The 17,561-nt window shown below is 40.6% G+C and overlaps 2 protein-coding genes across 3 annotated transcripts in view; one reads left to right on the forward strand and one right to left on the reverse strand.

Annotated features, from left to right (window-relative positions):
• Positions 1-3,542, reverse strand: part of dnajc4 (DnaJ (Hsp40) homolog, subfamily C, member 4) — a 3,622-nt gene extending 80 nt beyond the window's left edge. The window contains exons 1-7 of one of the 2 annotated variants that reach the window (XM_087799217.1): positions 3,458-3,542; positions 2,544-2,671; positions 2,379-2,466; positions 1,473-1,669; positions 1,245-1,409; positions 248-334; positions 1-184 (exon numbers count right to left, since the gene is read on the reverse strand). The exon at positions 1-184 is cut by the window's left edge and continues 80 nt beyond it. In XM_087799217.1, coding sequence (XP_087655343.1) covers positions 112-184; positions 248-334; positions 1,245-1,409; positions 1,473-1,669; positions 2,379-2,466; positions 2,544-2,635 — 702 coding nt within the window. In that variant the 5' untranslated portion in view covers positions 2,636-2,671; positions 3,458-3,542 and the 3' untranslated portion in view covers positions 1-111. Of the gene's footprint in view, positions 185-247; positions 335-1,244; positions 1,410-1,472; positions 1,670-2,378; positions 2,467-2,543; positions 2,675-3,457 lie in introns of both variants that reach the window. The other variant, XM_087799218.1, reaches the window with a different exon arrangement.
• Positions 3,543-3,934: 392 nt separating this feature from the next.
• nudt22 (nudix (nucleoside diphosphate linked moiety X)-type motif 22) lies at positions 3,935-17,555 on the forward strand. The gene is made up of 7 exons (XM_087799216.1): positions 3,935-3,964; positions 6,956-7,062; positions 10,722-11,187; positions 11,248-11,373; positions 14,017-14,114; positions 15,065-15,158; positions 17,427-17,555. The coding sequence occupies exons 2-7, from the start codon at positions 6,974-6,976 to the stop codon at positions 17,553-17,555; spliced, it is 1,002 nt and encodes a 333-aa protein (XP_087655342.1). The 5' UTR covers positions 3,935-3,964; positions 6,956-6,973.
• The last annotated feature ends 6 nt before the right edge of the window (positions 17,556-17,561 follow it).

Here is a 17,561-nt window from a genome sequence, read left to right on the forward strand (position 1 = left end):
CCTTCTCTCTCAAGTATGACGTCACGTTCATTTAAATAAAACTCTTAAAATACTTTCACATCGAGAACTTTGCTTCCACCTGCAGGACAAATGAGGAACTTGTCCCTTCAGTCACTTGAACTTCTCCGCGAACTTGGCTTGTTTCTGGCGCATGATTTCAAGTTGTTTCTCGAAACCGTTGATCCTGAAACGAAGCAGGAATTATTCACGCGTCGGGTTCGAATCCCGGAAGTTCAGGGAAACACACCTGGCCTGCTCCTTGGACTCGTTGTATAATTCCGTGATGACTCTGTCCTTCTCGTCCATATAGTTACTGTGAACTTCTTTAAGTTTACTAAAATGACAAAAACAACATTTCACACATTTTCTTTAAAGTACACTTTAATATAGGATGTTGTTCTGTTCTGAACATAATCTCAATTTTCTTAAAGTTAAGATTATGGATGGATGACTTCTCTGCAGTGGTCAGTACCTGGTAACGTGGCAAGTGAAGCGAATGTTCTTGTGTCTTTATTTAAACCTCTCCTAATACCATTACAGCGAAGCCCTTCCAGTAGTTATCAGACAAACTTCTACTAATCTTGTAGACTCACTTCAAAAATGTACTTAATTAAAGCAAACTTCACCAGTCACTGTAGTATTACTCCACAAGTCACTGTAGTATTACTCCACCAGTCCCCGTAGTATTACTCCACCAGTCACTGTAGTATTACTCCACAAGTCACTGTAGTTTTACTCCACCAGTCACCGTAGTATTACTCCACCAGTCACTGTAGTATTACTCCACAAGTCACTGTAGTATTACTCCACCAGTCACCGTAGTATTACTCCACCAGTCACTGTAGTATTACTCCACAAGTCACTGTAGTATTACTCCACCAGTCACCGTAGTATTACTCCACCAGTCACTGTAGTATTACTCCACCAGTCACTGTAGTATTACTCCACCAGTCACTGTAGTATAACTCCACCAGTCACTGTAGTATTACTCCACCAGTCCCCGTAGTATTACTCCACCTCTAACTGTAGTATTACTCCACCATTCACTGTAATATTTCTCCGCGAAGCTTCCTAGTAATACACCTCGCGGAGCAATACTAACATTATATTAATTTCTTTAATTTACAGACGTTGAATACCTGTATAACGAGGATAAATATAATCACAATGACACAACACTCCTAATACACGCACGTACCAAGAACTATAAAAGAAGAATAAAGCCCAGAGATGGACTGAAGTACCTGTAGATGACGAAGTGAGCTCCCAGACCCAGCAGTGAGATGAGGAGACAACATCCAACCACCAGAAGGCTCATCCTCCTCCTCTGCTGAAGATCTTCTCCCGTCATCTGCTGAGGATCACGGAACTGCTCCCAGTACCTGGCGTTGTCGTCCTCGGCCTCGGCGCTGGCGTCAGAGACGAGAGTTGACTCGAGGAAGACCCGGTGGATCGGGTTGTGTTGGACTCACCTGGCTCCGGACTGACTGGACTGAGTGGACTGAGTGGACTGAGTGGAGGTAGATGTGAAGGGTCGATGTGCTCTGAACGTCATTTTCACGTCGTATTCTTTCCTGCTGCGATCTTTGCTCAACACTCTGTACGCCTCGTTTAGTTCCACGAAGCGGCTGTGAAGGCTCGGGTCCGAGGGGTCGCTGTCGGGGTGCAGCTGCAGGTTCATAACAATATATTAATAATGGTTAAATGTGTCAACGATCGACACTTTCTGACCTCAACCACAAACAAAAATCACTTATAGGTAGTCGTTAGGAATAGATCACACTATTTTCCTAATGTTATTCTGTAAAGTTGATATATTAAGAACAACATGTCGAAGCTACTGCAGAAGAAACGAGAACATGTTGGCTGTAATTAAAACGAGGAAACATCGCCCTCATGCGGTAGAATGCCTCATTGCACATTTCAAGTTAACTTTCTTTTTGAGGACGTTATTTCATTATAAACTAAATATTCCTTATTTGTGATGTAATACCTGTAGTTGTAAATAACACACATATGTAGCACAATATTAAGAACATCAACAAGTAAAAAGTGCTAAAAATAAAAAGAGAAACAGTTGTAACAGTAAATAATTTAAAATAAAACTGCAAAAAAAAAAAATAATAATATGAAGTGGAAGTTATAACAACCGTTGAGTGATTTGTGTGATTCTATACTAAAGCAAAATTAAAACTATTAAAAAATAAACATTTGAGGAACAGGAATATTAGGATTAAAACACACAATGTACACAATATTTTAGTCATTACAATAACTTGCTAACACACCCAATAGAGATGTGTGTCTTTACTTTAATATTGTCGATTCTATTTTACAAATGTGGTTCATCCTCATAAGTATATATCGATGACACACACCTTCTTAGATTTGTCAAAAAATGCACTTTTGATTTCCTCCAACGACGCATTGGACTTCACTCCCAGCAGATCGTAGTGTGATGATCTTCTGCAGCAGGAGAACACGAGGAGGTGAACACACACCTACACCTGCAGTGACTTCATACACATGTCATCAACGTTTACCTGTTTGCAAGCGTCTGAGAGAGAAGACGCACTTGACTCCGGCAGCACCACAGACATGTGCGACACAACTGGAGCTGAAGCTTCATCTGCATGATTGTTCTTTAAGATGCTTTGAGGACGAGCAGGAGCTGCTGAACAGACAAGTTTAGCATCAACTAGTGTGACAGTATTACAGATCTTTATTTAGTTATTCACATGCAGTGTTTTAACTTTACTTTAAATCTATTTGTAAATAAATGTTGTAAACACTGAAAAAATGGAGGAGTTTGTTATGTGAAGAATACACAGTTTACACACATATATTAATCATTAAACACATTCAAAGGTTGAAATGTGTTTAAAAGAACTTAAAATGAGTGCTTTTGGAGGAAAAACAAGCCAATAACATTTCAACAGCCTGCGACACAAACCTGCGATTTAAAAATAAAAATAAAAACAATGTTTATAGTCAGTTTAAGAGAAGTTTGAAGTAAACTGTGTTTTTGTTCCCCTTTGTCAGTTAGTTGTCAAAGAAAGTGATGAATCATCAACTCTCTGCATGTTTAACAACAAACAGTCTAAACATGAAGAACAACATCGAGAAAATAAACTGGATTTTACATCATTTAAATTCTTTTGTTTCTCAGGAATGTTCATCAGTCGGTTTGCAAAGTAAATACACTTTGTTTAAGGTTAAATACACGTCTTAACGACCAAATGTGATCTTTTATCAAAAGGTGACATGCATTGAAAAGACGGTGGAAATAGTTTTAAACAATATTTTAAGAGTCAATGAATGAAAAGTGTTAAGCTAATGCTAACAGCTGTTAGCCTCAACAATAACAAACACACGATGAAAACGCAGATTGATCCAAACATCATAGACATTTGTGGACGATTTAAAACCATTAAGAGTGAGAAGAAGAAGGTCATACCAGCGGGACTCGAGCCAAGAACGTTGTTATAAGAGCCGTGTTGCGTAAACTCAACAGTCATCAAGCTCGCTACTCTGCATCCATCCGGAAATAGAATACATCTTCTTCAAAATAAGAGCAAGAAGTAGGAAAGGAATCGACTTTTGTTGTTGGCGTATGTGACTAATATTGAACGTTATAATATTTTTTGTGAAAAAACAAAAACAATTATATACAATTTAATAAACTATGTAATTAATTAAGTTTTTTTAAACCGGAAATGAGCCCGATCGACGACCAACAAAATGATGTATCCACGGCGGCTTGATTTAACAGGGGAGACCAAAATATAATTATTTTAAAATCACATTAATTCGAATATATCTTGATGTTGTTAAAAAAAATACATAATGATGTTTTATATATTAAAATAAATGAAAAAGGCTGCAGTTAACTTCGCCCGCTAGGGGCCGCTGGTGAGCAGACGTGGATCAAACAGAGGAAGTAACTTCAGGCGCGTCACGTCAGGTTCAGTCGCAACGTTTTTCCTCATTTTTACAATATATTCTCGACTTTAAACCGTGATATGTGTCTTATCAGGATTCTTTGCTGCGAACCTTCACGTGTTTTAACAAAAATACTTTTAGTTCGACATTTTTAACGTTAAACCTTCACGTGTTTAAACGCGCCTTCATGATGGATTTAACTTCAATTTATATATTTAATATTGTTGGTGTTAAAAACTGATCTACTGTGGTTTTCATGTGTGTCTGGTTTGATAAATACTTACAACATAAACATCTTAAAATATGTGAGCATGTGGTTCTGAATTTGAGATGATTTTCAGGAGCAGAAATAATTTAAATCCAAATATTCCTGGAAGTCTTTGTTGACCTTTGACCTTCACACGTGACATAATCCATTGAAATGAACGAGATCATTTCCATCTAGAGCTCTACTCCGAGTCCCTCACAGATGACTCTTCATCTCTGGTAGAAACAGAAGATAAAGAGATTAAAAGCAGCTCATCTGTGATCTTGTTATTCTCACAGTGAACATTGTTATCAATTATCAACCAGCACCATAAATATGTTTATTTGTAAGTATTTGGAACTTGAAAAGTAGGAAATAAAAATACAATAAACCGTAAAAAATACACTTTAGTTCGAAAGAGAAGAAGAAAGAAAGAAATATACTTTAAAAAATGTATTTTAAAATGAAGCAAATACTCATAATAATTTAGAAACGAATGGAAAGTTGTTCATAAAGGTTGTGAGTTTTTCAAACCTGATGTTCGTATAAACTTACGGTTCGAGGAATAAATGTGTAACTGTGTGTGTAACAGTGTGTGTAACCATGTGTGTAACAGTGTGTGTAACCATGTGTGTAACAGTGTGTGTAACTGTGTGTGTAACAGTGTGTGTAACCATGTGTGTAACAGTGTGTGTAACCATGTGTGTAACCGTGTCTGTAACCGTGTGTGTAACTGTGTGTAACTGTGTGTGTAACAGTGTGTGTAACCGTGTCTGTAACCGTGTGTGTAACTGTGTGTGTAACAGTGTGTGTAACCATGTGTGTAACCGTGTGTGTAACCATGTGTGTAACAGTGTGTGTAACTGTGTGTGTAACTGTGTGTGTAACAGTGTGTGTAACCATGTGTGTAACAGTGTGTGTAACCATGTGTGTAACAGTGTGTGTAACCATGTGTGTAACAGTGTGTGTAACTGTGTGTGTAACAGTGTGTGTAACCATGTGTGTAACAGTGTGTGTAACCATGTGTGTAACAGTGTGTGTAACCATGTGTGTAACAGTGTGTGTAACTGTGTGTGTAACAGTGTGTGTAACCGTGTGTGTAACTGTGTGTAACTGTGTGTGTAACAGTGTGTGTAACCGTGTCTGTAACCGTGTGTGTAACTGTGTGTGTAACATCGGTGTAACCATGTGTGTAACCGTGTGTGTAACTGTGTGTGTAACTGTGTTGGGGTGTGTGTGTAACCGTGTGTGTAACTGTGTTTAACCGTGTGTGTAACTGTGTGTGTAACTATGTTTGTAACTGTGTGTGTAACAGTGTGTGTAACAGTGTGTGTAACCGTGTCTGTAACCGTGTGTGTAACTGTGTGTAACTGTGTGTGTAACAGTGTGTGTAACCATGTGTGTAACCGTGTGTGTAACAGTGTGTGTAACCATGTGTGTAACAGTGTGTGTAACTGTGTGTAACAGTGTGTGTAACTGTGTGTAACAGTGTGTGTAACCATGTGTGTAACCGTGTGTGTAACTGTGTATGTAACTGTGTGTGTAACAGTGTGTGTAACCGTGTGTGTAACTGTGTGTGTAACTGTGTGTGTAACTATGTGTGTAACTGTGTTTAACCGTGTGTGTAACTGTGTGTGTAACAGTGTGTGTAACAGTGTGTGTAACCGTGTGTGTAACTGTGTGTAACTGTGTGTAACTGTGTGTGTAACAGTGTGTGTAACCGTGTCTGTAACCGTGTGTGTAACTGTGTGTGTAACTGTGTGTGTAACTATGTGTGTAACTGTGTTTAACCGTGTGTGTAACTGTGTGTGTAACTGTGTGTAACTGTGTGTGTAACCATGTGTGTGTAACCATGTGTGTAACCATGTGTGTAACCATGTGTGTAACCGTGTGTAACTGTGTGTAACAGTGTGTGTAACCATGTGTGTAACCATGTGTGTAACCATGTGTGTAACCATGTGTGTAACTGTGTGTAACAGTGTGTGTAACTGTGTGTGTAACTGTGTGTGTAACTGTGTGTGTAACTGTGTGTGTAACAGTGTGTGTAACCGTGTGTGTAACAGTGTGTGTAACCGTGTGTAACTGTGTGTGTAACTGTGTGTGTAACAGTGTGTGTAACCGTGTGTAACTGTGTGTGTAACTGTGTGTGTAACAGTGTGTGTAACTGTGTGTGAAACTGTGTGTGTAACTGTGTGTGTAACTGTGTGTGTAAGTGTGTGTAACTGTGTGTAACTGTGTGTGTAACTGTGTGTAACAGTGTGTGTAACTGTGTGTGTAACCGTGTGTAACTGTGTGTGTAACTGTGTGTGTAACTGTGTGTGTAACTGTGTGTGTAACAGTGTGTAACAGTGTGTGTAACCGTGTGTAACTGTGTGTGTAACTGTGTGTAACAGTGTGTGTAACCGTGTGTAACTGTGTGTAACAGTGTGTGTAACCGTGTGTAACTGTGTGTGTAACTGTGTGTGTAACAGTGTGTGTAACTGTGTGTGTAACTGTGTGTGTAACTGTGTGTGTAACAGTGTGTAACAGTGTGTGTAACCGTGTGTAACTGTGTGTGTAACTGTGTGTAACAGTGTGTGTAACTGTGTGTGTAACTGTGTGTGTAACAGTGTGTGTAACCGTGTGTGTAACAGTGTGTGTAACCGTGTGTGTAACAGTGTGTGTAACCATGTGTGTAACTGTGTGTGTAACAGTGTGTGTAACCGTGTGTGTAACTGTGTGTGTAACCATGTGTGTAACCATGTGTGTAACTGTGTGTAACTGTAGACGTGCGCACTGAAGGACATGATGGACTCTGAAGTGTCTCTGCTGCTGGACTGTGCTGCTTGGAACGGTCTGAGACGGTTCCAGGTCCAGGTGGAAATATGTGAAAGGTATCAATAATGTTCTTGAAGTATTAAAATACATGTTTGTGTTCTCATGTGACACGTCAAATACTTTTGAATCGCAGTAGATGAAAGTTCACGTTGATGATATCATGACCTGAACGATGATAAGATAAGACATGATTGATGTCAACGATTATTAACGATATTATTATTATATTATAACGAGAGTCAAACTGTTGGTTTGAGTGTTTGTTGAAGAAGAAGAAACACAGACACAGTTAAAATAGACGAAACACGTCAGAATCACAACTTCCTGTTCCTGTAAATATACATTCGTCACTCTTCTGTGATTGACAGCCCTGATCAGCCCTGACGGTTCATGCAGAAAAATACTTTGATATTTTTTTGAGGTTAAAAAAACCCCCAAAATGTTCTGTTTTACTTCTTTGTTTGTTGTACTTGTTTCCAAAAACGTGTAGAGGTTGATTGAGAACTTTACATGGTTTGTAGTTTGTAGTGTCAATGTTTTTGTCCTGATGGTGACGTATCACGATACAGTGTCAACGACACGATATATAGTGATATTGTAGTAACAAGGATATATTTGAAGTATTGTCCAGTACTTGACTCTGGTGTTGTGATAGTGAAGTAACACATATATACGTGTAGTATTGTCCAGTACTTGACTCTGGTGTTGTGATAGTGTAGTAACAAGTATATATGTGTAGTATTGTCCAGTACTTGACTCTGGTGTTGTGATAGTGTAGTAACAAGTATATATGTGTAGTATTGTCCAGTACTTAACTCTGGTGTTGTGATAGTGTAGTAACAAGTATATATGTGTAGTATTGTCCAGTACTTGATTCTGGTGTTGTGATAGTGTAGTAACAAGTATATATGTGTAGTATTGTCCAGTACTTGATTCTGGTGTTGTGACAGTGTAGTAACAAGTATATATGTGTAGTATTGTCCAGTACTTGATTCTGGTGTTGTGATAGTGAAGTAACAAGGATATATTTGAAGTATTGTCCAGTACTTGATTCTGGTGTTGTGATAGTGAAGTACCAAGTATATATGTGTAGTATTGTCCAGTACTCAACTCTGGTGTTGTGATAGTGAAGTAACACATATATATGTGTAGTATTGTCCAGTACTTGACTCTGGTGTTGTGATAGTGTAGTAACAAGTATATATGTGTAGTATTGTCCAGTACTTGACTCTGGTGTTGTGATAGTGTAGTAACAAGTATATATGTGTAGTATTGTCCAGTACTTGACTCTGGTGTTGTGATAGTGTAGTAACAAGTATATATGTGTAGTATTGTCCAGTACTTGACTCTGTAGTTGTGATAGTGTAGTAACAAGTATATATGTGTAGTATTGTCCAGTACTTAACTCTGGTGTTGTGATAGTGTAGTAACAAGTATATATGTGTAGTATTGTCCAGTACTTAACTCTGGTGTTGTGATAGTGTAGTAACAAGTATATATGTGTAGTAGTGTCCAGTACTCAACTCTGGTGTTGTGATAGTGAAGTAACACGTATATACGTGTAGTATTGTCCAGTACTTGACTCTGGTGTTGTGATAGTGTAGTAACAAGTATATATGTGTAGTATTGTCCAGTACTTGACTCTGGTGTTGTGATAGTGTAGTAACAAGTATATATGTGTAGTATTGTCCAGTACTTGATTCTGGTGTTGTGATAGTGTAGTAACAAGTATATATGTGTAGTATTGTCCAGTACTTGATTCTGGTGTTGTGATAGTGTAGTAACAAGTATATATGTGTAGTATTGTCCAGTACTTGACTCTGGTGTTGTGATAGTGTAGTAACAAGTATATATGTGTAGTATTGTCCAGTACTTGACTCTGGTGTTGTGATAGTGTAGTAACAAGTATATATGTGTAGTATTGTCCAGTACTTGACTCTGGTGTTGTGATAGTGTAGTAACAAGTATATATGTGTAGTATTGTCCAGTACTTGACTCTGGTGTTGTGATAGTGTAGTAACAAGTATATATGTGTAGTATTGTCCAGTACTTGACTCTGGTGTTGTGATAGTGTAGTAACAAGTATATATGTGTAGTATTGTCCAGTACTTGACTCTGGTGTTGTGATAGTGTAGTAACAAGTATATATGTGTAGTATTGTCCAGTACTTAACTCTGGTGTTGTGATAGTGTAGTAACAAGTATATATGTGTAGTATTGTCCAGTACTTGATTCTGGTGTTGTGATAGTGTAGTAACAAGTATATATGTGTAGTATTGTCCAGTACTTGATTCTGGTGTTGTAATAGTGTAGTAACAAGTATATATGTGTAGTATTGTCCAGTACTTGACTCTGGTGTTGTGATAGTGTAGTAACAAGTATATATGTGTAGTATTGTCCAGTACTTGACTCTGGTGTTGTGATAGTGTAGTAACAAGTATATATGTGTAGTATTGTCCAGTACTTGACTCTGGTGTTGTGATAGTGTAGTAACAAGTATATATGTGTAGTATTGTCCAGTACTTGACTCTGGTGTTGTGATAGTGTAGTAACAAGTATATATGTGTAGTATTGTCCAGTACTTGACTCTGGTGTTGTGATAGTGAAGAAACACGTATATACGTGTAGTATTGTCCAGTACTTGACTCTGGTGTTGTGATAGTGTAGTAACAAGTATATATGTGTAGTATTGTCCAGTACTTGACTCTGGTGTTGTGATAGTGTAGTAACAAGTATATATGTGTAGTATTGTCCAGTACTTAACTCTGGTGTTGTGATAGTGTAGTAACAAGTATATATGTGTAGTATTGTCCAGTACTTGATTCTGGTGTTGTGATAGTGTAGTAACAAGTATATATGTGTAGTATTGTCCAGTACTTGATTCTGGTGTTGTGACAGTGTAGTAACAAGTATATATGTGTAGTATTGTCCAGTACTCAACTCTGGTGTTGTGATAGTGAAGTAACACGTATATATGTGTAGTATTGTCCAGTACTTGACTCTGGTGTTGTGATAGTGTAGTAACAAGTATATATGTGTAGTATTGTCCAGTACTTGACTCTGGTGTTGTGATAGTGTAGTAACAAGTATATATGTGTAGTATTGTCCAGTACTTGACTCTGGTGTTGTGATAGTGTAGTAACAAGTATATATGTGTAGTATTGTCCAGTACTTGACTCTGGTGTTGTGATAGTGTAGTAACAAGTATATATGTGTAGTATTGTCCAGTACTTGACTCTGGTGTTGTGATAGTGTAGTAACAAGTATATATGTGTAGTATTGTCCAGTACTTAACTCTGGTGTTGTGATAGTGTAGTAACAAGTATATATGTGTAGTATTGTCCAGTACTTAACTCTGGTGTTGTGATAGTGTAGTAACAAGTATATATGTGTAGTATTGTCCAGTACTTGATTCTGGTGTTGTGATAGTGTAGTATTTACAGACCACATGACTCTTGACGAAGTTTTACTGCAGCACAAAAATGAACGTGGTTCGAATATTTTCATGTTTATTTTTAAAAGAAAATCTAATATTTTAATACTTTATTGAAGTATAATCCACAAAAGAACTGTGGTAAAAATAAATGAGTTTAAAACCAAAAATATGAAAAAACTGCTGACAGTGCAGTTTAATATCGACACAGTTATAAAGAATGTTCAGGAAAAAATGATTATTACTTCTTGACCTGTGATGACCCTCGACCTCTTGACCTCAGCTTCAACAGGCAGACGGACGCAGGCCTGGAGCAGGACATCCACCGTGTCTGGACCGAGCGCTGGACGAAGCAGCCGTGGCTCTTCAACGGAGCCAAGTTCAGACTTCACTCCTTCAAGATGGCGTCGCTCGACGGTCTCCAGCCGCCGCGAGCCGTCGCTCACCTGGACGACGCACCTGTGCCAGGTGAGGACGTCGCGTGTGAGGCTCCGCCCCTTCTCACCCTGAGGCTGGGCCTCACCTGCTACAAGGACTACCTCGGCACCAACTGGTCGGGTCGGGCGGACGAGCTGCGCGGCCGCGGCGAGCGAGAGTTCGGCGACCGTCTGGCGCTGCTGGCTCAGCCTCTGGGCGTCGGCGCCGTCATGTCCACCAGCGACGGGAAGGTGGTTCTGATCCGCAGGAGCCAGAAGGTGGCGGAGGCCGGGGGACTGCTGGACATTCCCGGGGGTCACCCGGAGCCCAAGGTGAGAGAGGTCAAAGGTCCCGGCCAAGGTCAGGCGGTTGACGTGCTGCGACCTCCGCAGGTGGTCTGCGAGGGTTTGGGTCGGACCGTCGGCGAGCAGGACATCACGACGGCGCTGCTGCGGCAGAAACCCGACGCCGTCGTCGCAGAACTTTTCTCGTCCGTGTGCGCCGAGATCAGAGACGAGGTGAGTCACGTGACCGGCGTCACATGACCGGCGTCACATGACCGTCGTCACATGACCCTCGTCACATGACCGTCGTCACCTTACCGGCGTCACATGACCGTCGTCACATGACCGTCGTCACCTTACCGGCGTCACGTGACCCTCGTCACATGACCGTCGTCACCTGACCGGTGTCACATGACCGTCGTCACATGACCGTCGTCACATGACCGTCGTCACATGACCCTCGTCACATGACCGTCGTCACCTGACCGGTGTCACATGACCGTCGTCACATGACCGTCGTCACATGACCGTCGTCACCTGACCGGTGTCACATGACCGTCGTCACATGACCGTCGTCACATGACCGTCGTCACATGACCGTCGTCACATGACCCTCGTCACATGACCGTCGTCACATGACCGTCGTCACGTGACCGTCGTCACGTGACCCTCGTCACATGACCGGCGTCACATGACCGGCGTCACATGACCGGCGTCACATGACCGGCGTCACATGACCGGCGTCACATGGCCGGCGTCACATGGCCGGCGTCACATGGCCGTCGTCACATGGCCGTCGTCACATGGCCGTCGTCACATGACCGTCGTCACATGACCCTCGTCACATGACCGGCGTCACATGACCGGCGTCACATGGCCGTCGTCACATGACCGGCGTCACATGACCCTCGTCACATGACCGGCGTCACATGACCGGCGTCACATGACCGTCGTCACATGGCCGTCGTCACATGGCCGTCGTCACATGACCGGCGTCACATGACCGGCGTCACATGACCGTCGTCACATGGCCGTCGTCACATGACCGTCGTCACATGACCGGCGTCACATGACCGGCGTCACATGACCGGCTTCACATGACCGGCGTCACATGACCCTCATCACATGACCGGCTTCACATGACCGGCGTCACATGACCGGCTTCACATGACCGGCTTCACATGACCGGCGTCACATGACCGGCGTCACATGACCGTCGTCACATGAGCGGCGTCACATGAGCGGCGTCACATGACCGGCTTCACATGACCGGCGTCACATGACCGGCGTCACATGGCCGTCGTCACATGGCCGTCGTCACATGACCGGCGTCACATGACCGGCGTCACATGACCATCGTCACATGGCCGTCGTCACATGACCGTCGTCACATGACCGGCGTCACATGACCGGCGTCACATGACCGGCTTCACATGACCGGCGTCACATGACCCTCATCACATGACCGGCTTCACATGACCGGCGTCACATGACCGGCTTCACATGACCGGCTTCACATGACCGGCGTCACATGACCGGCGTCACATGACCGTCGTCACATGACCGGCGTCACATGAGCGGCGTCACATGACCGGCTTCACATGACCGGCGTCACATGACCGGCGTCACATGACCGTCGTCACATGACCGGCGTCACATGAGCGGCGTCACATGACCGGCTTCACATGACCGGCTTCACATGACCGGCTTCACATGACCGTCGTCACATGACCGTCGTCACATGACCGTCGTCACATGACCGGTGTCACATGACCGTCGTCACATGACCGGTGTCACATGACCCTCGTCACATGACCGGTGTCACATGACCGGTGTCACATGACCGTCGTCACATGACCGTCGTCACATGACCCTCGTCACATGACCGTCGTCACATGACCCTCGTCACATGATCGGCTTCACATGACCGGCGTCACATGACCGGCGTCACATGACCGTTGTCACATGACAAGCTTCACATGACCGTCGTCACATAGCCGGTGTCACATGACCGGCTTCACATGACCGGCGTCACATGACCGTCGTCACATGACAAGCTTCACATGACCGTCGTCACATGACCGGTGTCACATGACCGGCTTCACATGACCGGCTTCACATGACCGGCGTCACATGACCGTCGTCACATGACCGGCTTCACATGACCGGCTTCACATGACCGGCTTCACATGACCCTCGTCACATGACCGTCGTCACATGACCGTCGTCACATGACCGTCGTCACATGACCGGCTTCACATGACCGTCGTCACATGACCGTCGTCACATGACCGTCGTCACATGACCGGTGTCACATGACCGGCGTCACATGACCGGCGTCACATGACCGTCGTCACATGACCGGCGTCACATGACCGGCTTCACATGACCGTCGTCACATGACCGTCGTCACATGACCCTCGTCACATGACCCTCGTCACATGACCCTCGTCACATGACCGGTGTCACATGACCGGTGTCACATGACCGGCTTCACATGACCGGCTTCACATGACCGGCGTCACATGACCGTCGTCACATGACCGTCGTCACATGACCGTCGTCACATGACCGGTGTCACATGACCGGCGTCACATGACCGGCTTCACATGACCGTCGTCTTGTAATTTACATACTTTTGAAAATAATTTAAAAACTATTAAAAATAATTTACAAATTAAAAGTAATTTACAAATTATAAAAAAGTGTATAATTTACAAACTATTAAAAATAATTGACAAACTATCAAAATAATAAACAAACTATTTAATATTATTTAATTTACAAACTTAAAAAATAATTTACAAACTTTAAAAAATAATTTACAAACTTTAAAAAATAATTTATAAATTATTGAAAATATTTTTTCTTCTCCAGGTGAACGTTCCTCTCGGGTTCCTCGCGGAGCCGGTTCTGATGGGAGTCGCTCTGAACCACACCAGTGCTGGACGACCCAGTGCAGAGTTCCACGTCAGGTACTTGATGTTGACTCAAGTTCATGATGGGTGTGAAGGAAGTACACACACACACACACACACACACACATACACACACACACACACACACACACACACACACACACACACACACACACACACACACACACACACATACACCCAACCCCCCCCCCCCCACACACACACACACACACACACACACACATACACACACACACACACACACACACATACACACACACACATACACACACACACACACACACACACACACACACACACACACACACACACACACACATACACACCCCCCCCCCCACACACACACGCACACACACACTTAGGAGTGTGCTGTGGTGTGTTGGGGTGGAAATGTGTCCAAGAGGAGGTCAACAGGTTGATCAGGAGTTCTGTGGTTGGAATGAAGCTGGACTCACTGGTGACAGTTGTTCAGAGATCACTGGACAAACTACTGTCCATCATGATGATGACATCATCCTCTCAACACTGTCATCAGTGAGCAGAGAAGCAGATGAAGCACGAATGCTCCTCCCATGATGCAACACTAATAGACTCAGGGACTCATTCATTCCTCGGGCTATTAAATTGTACAATTCTGAGTTCGGGGGCAGGAGTGGAGTGAAAGTATCTGGATGTTCTGTTCTATGTTAGTCTTTGTATCCTTTGTTGTTGTTATTTTATTTGACCTATGTTCTTTATCTTTATACTTAGATTGTGTCTCTTGTTCTTTCTTTTGTGTTTCATGTTCTTTTCTTATTTTATTTTTTATGTATTATTTTTTATTGTTTATGAAAAATTGCTGGCTAAAAAACAATTCCCCGAAGGAGACCTCCTGAGGGATCAATAAAGTTGAACCTTACCTTACTTGCGACTGGTGCAGAGGTTAAGATTGGTTGAGAGACTAGTTAAGTTCTCCAGGTGTTGATTCCAGAACCTTGTGTTCTCAGCTGCTCGCTCACGTCTGATGAAGTCACAACGCTGTACTGGGAAGGAGGAGCCGAAGCTCACGAGTCCACGGACGTCGTCTTCATCACGACGAGGGTAAATGATCCACAATTATAACTCATTTACCTTCAGATTTAATTGACCTTACCTTACCTTACCTTACCTTACCTTAGATGTAACAATAACAAACTATAAAGACCCAGAATGTGCTTCAACAAACCAACTGTCATCAGTCGTTCGAGGATATTTTTCTTATTAACAGTGAAACCGATGGATCTGTTCGTACGTATGGAGTCGTTTTTGTGTCATGAAACTGAGCAACATATATACTGTAAAACTGTAGCAATGTTTTTTTGACTATCCAAGAATATTAATACTTAATCTTTGTTTGAAAACTTTCTTATGGGTAATTTATATATATACAGTATATGTATATATATATATATATTTTTTTTTTTTTTGATGTATATCAACTCCAATTATTATTAATTACTCATTGTATGTTGTAATAACACTTATTTGGTTTTAAATTGTATAACAAGTGCATTTGCTTGCGAATATTAAAGTAAAAAAATGGAATAATATAAAATTTGATTAAGACTAAACCTTATTTAATAAGATGTTTTGTTCTCTTGACGACATTTATGTCACGTGACCCCTGAGGACATTGAATTGATCGCCTTGTTATAGATTATATTTTAGTAAATGAATAGTGTTCAAACAAACACAATATTAATTAGAAAATGTATTAAACTATCACATGAAACAATGTAATTACTTAAAGTAACAGGTTTGATTTGTGACATATTAATAATCAACTCTCAATAATCAATTAATGCATGATTTATAATAACTTAAATATGTGGAATAACAATAAAATACTTCTGTGGGATATGAAATATTACACAATAATAATTATTTATAATGAAATGACAAGTGTTTATTGCAAACAAAAGTGTTTATTGCAAACAAAAGTGTTTATTCTAAACAAAAGTGTTTATAGTAAACAAAAGTGTTTATTGCAAACAAAAGTGTTTATAGTAAACAAAAGTGTTTATTGCAAACAAGTGTTTATTGCAAACAAAAGTGTTTATAGTAAACAAAAGTATTTATTCTAAACAAAAGTGTTCATAGTAAACAAAAGTGTTTATTCTAAACAAGTGTTTATTGTACACAAAAAAGTTTACTGTAAAAAAAAGTGTTTATTGTAAACAAAAGTGTTCATAGTAAACAAAAGTTGTTATCGTAAACAAGTGTTTATTGCAAACAAGTGTTTATTGTAAACAAGTGTTTATTGCAAACAAGTGTTTATTGTACACAAAAAAGTTTACTGTAAACAAAAGTGTTTATTGTAAACAAGTGTTTATTGTACACAAAAAAGTTTACTGTAAACAAAAGTGTTTATTCTAAACAAGTGTTTATCGTAAACAAAAGTGTTTATTGCAAACAAGTGTTTATTGTAAACAAGTGTTTATTGTAAACAAGTGTTTATTGTACACAAAAGTTTACTGTAAACAAAAGTGTTTATTGCAAAGAAGTGTTTATTGTACACAAAAAAGTTTATCGTAAACAAAAGTGTTTATTGCAAACAAGTGTTTATTGTAAACAAAAGTGTTTATTGTAAACAAGTGTTTATTGCAAACAAGTGTTTATTGCAAACAAAAGTGTTTATTGTAAACAAGTGTTTATTGCAAACAAGTGTTTATTGCAAACAAGTGTTTATCGTAAACAAAAGTGTTTATTGTAAACAAGTGTTTATTGCAAACAAGTGTTTATTGCAAACAAGTGTTTATTGTACACAAAAAAAGTTTATCGTAAACAAAAGTGTTATTGCAAACAAGTGTTTATTGTAAACAAAAGTGTTTATTGTAAACAAGTGTTTATGCAAACAAGTGTTTATCGTAAAAAAAAGTGTTTATTGCAAACAAGTGTTTATTGCAAACAAGTGTTTATTGCAAACAAGTGTTTATTGTAAACAAGTGTTTATCGTAAACAAAAGTGTTTATTGTAAACAAGTGTTTATTGCAAACAAGTGTTTATTGCAAACAAGTGTTTATCGTAAACAAAAGTGTTTATTGTAAACAAGTGTTTGTTAATACAAGTGTTTATTGCAAACAAGTGTTTATTGTAAACAAGTGTTTATTGTAAACAAGTGTTTATTGCAAACAAGTGTTTATTGCAAACAAGTGTTTATTGTAAACAAGTGTTTATTGTAAACAAGTGTTTATTGTAAACAAGTGTTTATTGTAAACAAGTGTTTATTGCAAACAAGTGTTTATTGTAAACAAGTGTTTATTGCAAACAAGTGTTTATTGTAAACAAGTGTTTATTGCACAAACTGGACTCAAGTCTCTGACTCTACAGGAGATGTTGCTTCTGGACCAGAACGTTCCTCTCTGGTCAGACTTGTGTCCTTCAGCCAAAGGTGCGATCCTGCTGTTCCAGAAGGTACGACCCGACGCAGGAACCTCCGGTCCACGAACGTCGCGATGAACTTTC

Source organism: Callionymus lyra, chromosome 9 (assembly GCF_982586985.1).
Source record: "Callionymus lyra chromosome 9, fCalLyr1.hap1.1, whole genome shotgun sequence".
Lineage (NCBI taxonomy): Eukaryota > Metazoa > Chordata > Actinopteri > Syngnathiformes > Callionymidae > Callionymus > Callionymus lyra.

Coding starts and splice junctions, on each gene's coding strand:
- nudt22 (XM_087799216.1), top strand. CDS start 6,974: ATGATGGACTCTGAAGTGTCTCTGCTGCTGGACTGTGCTGCTTGGAAC. Junction 11,374..14,016: donor GCGCCGAGATCAGAGACGAG/GTGAGTCACGTG, acceptor TTTCTTCTCCAG/GTGAACGTTCCTCTCGGGTT. Junction 15,159..17,426: donor TCGTCTTCATCACGACGAGG/GTAAATGATCCA, acceptor CTGACTCTACAG/GAGATGTTGCTTCTGGACCA.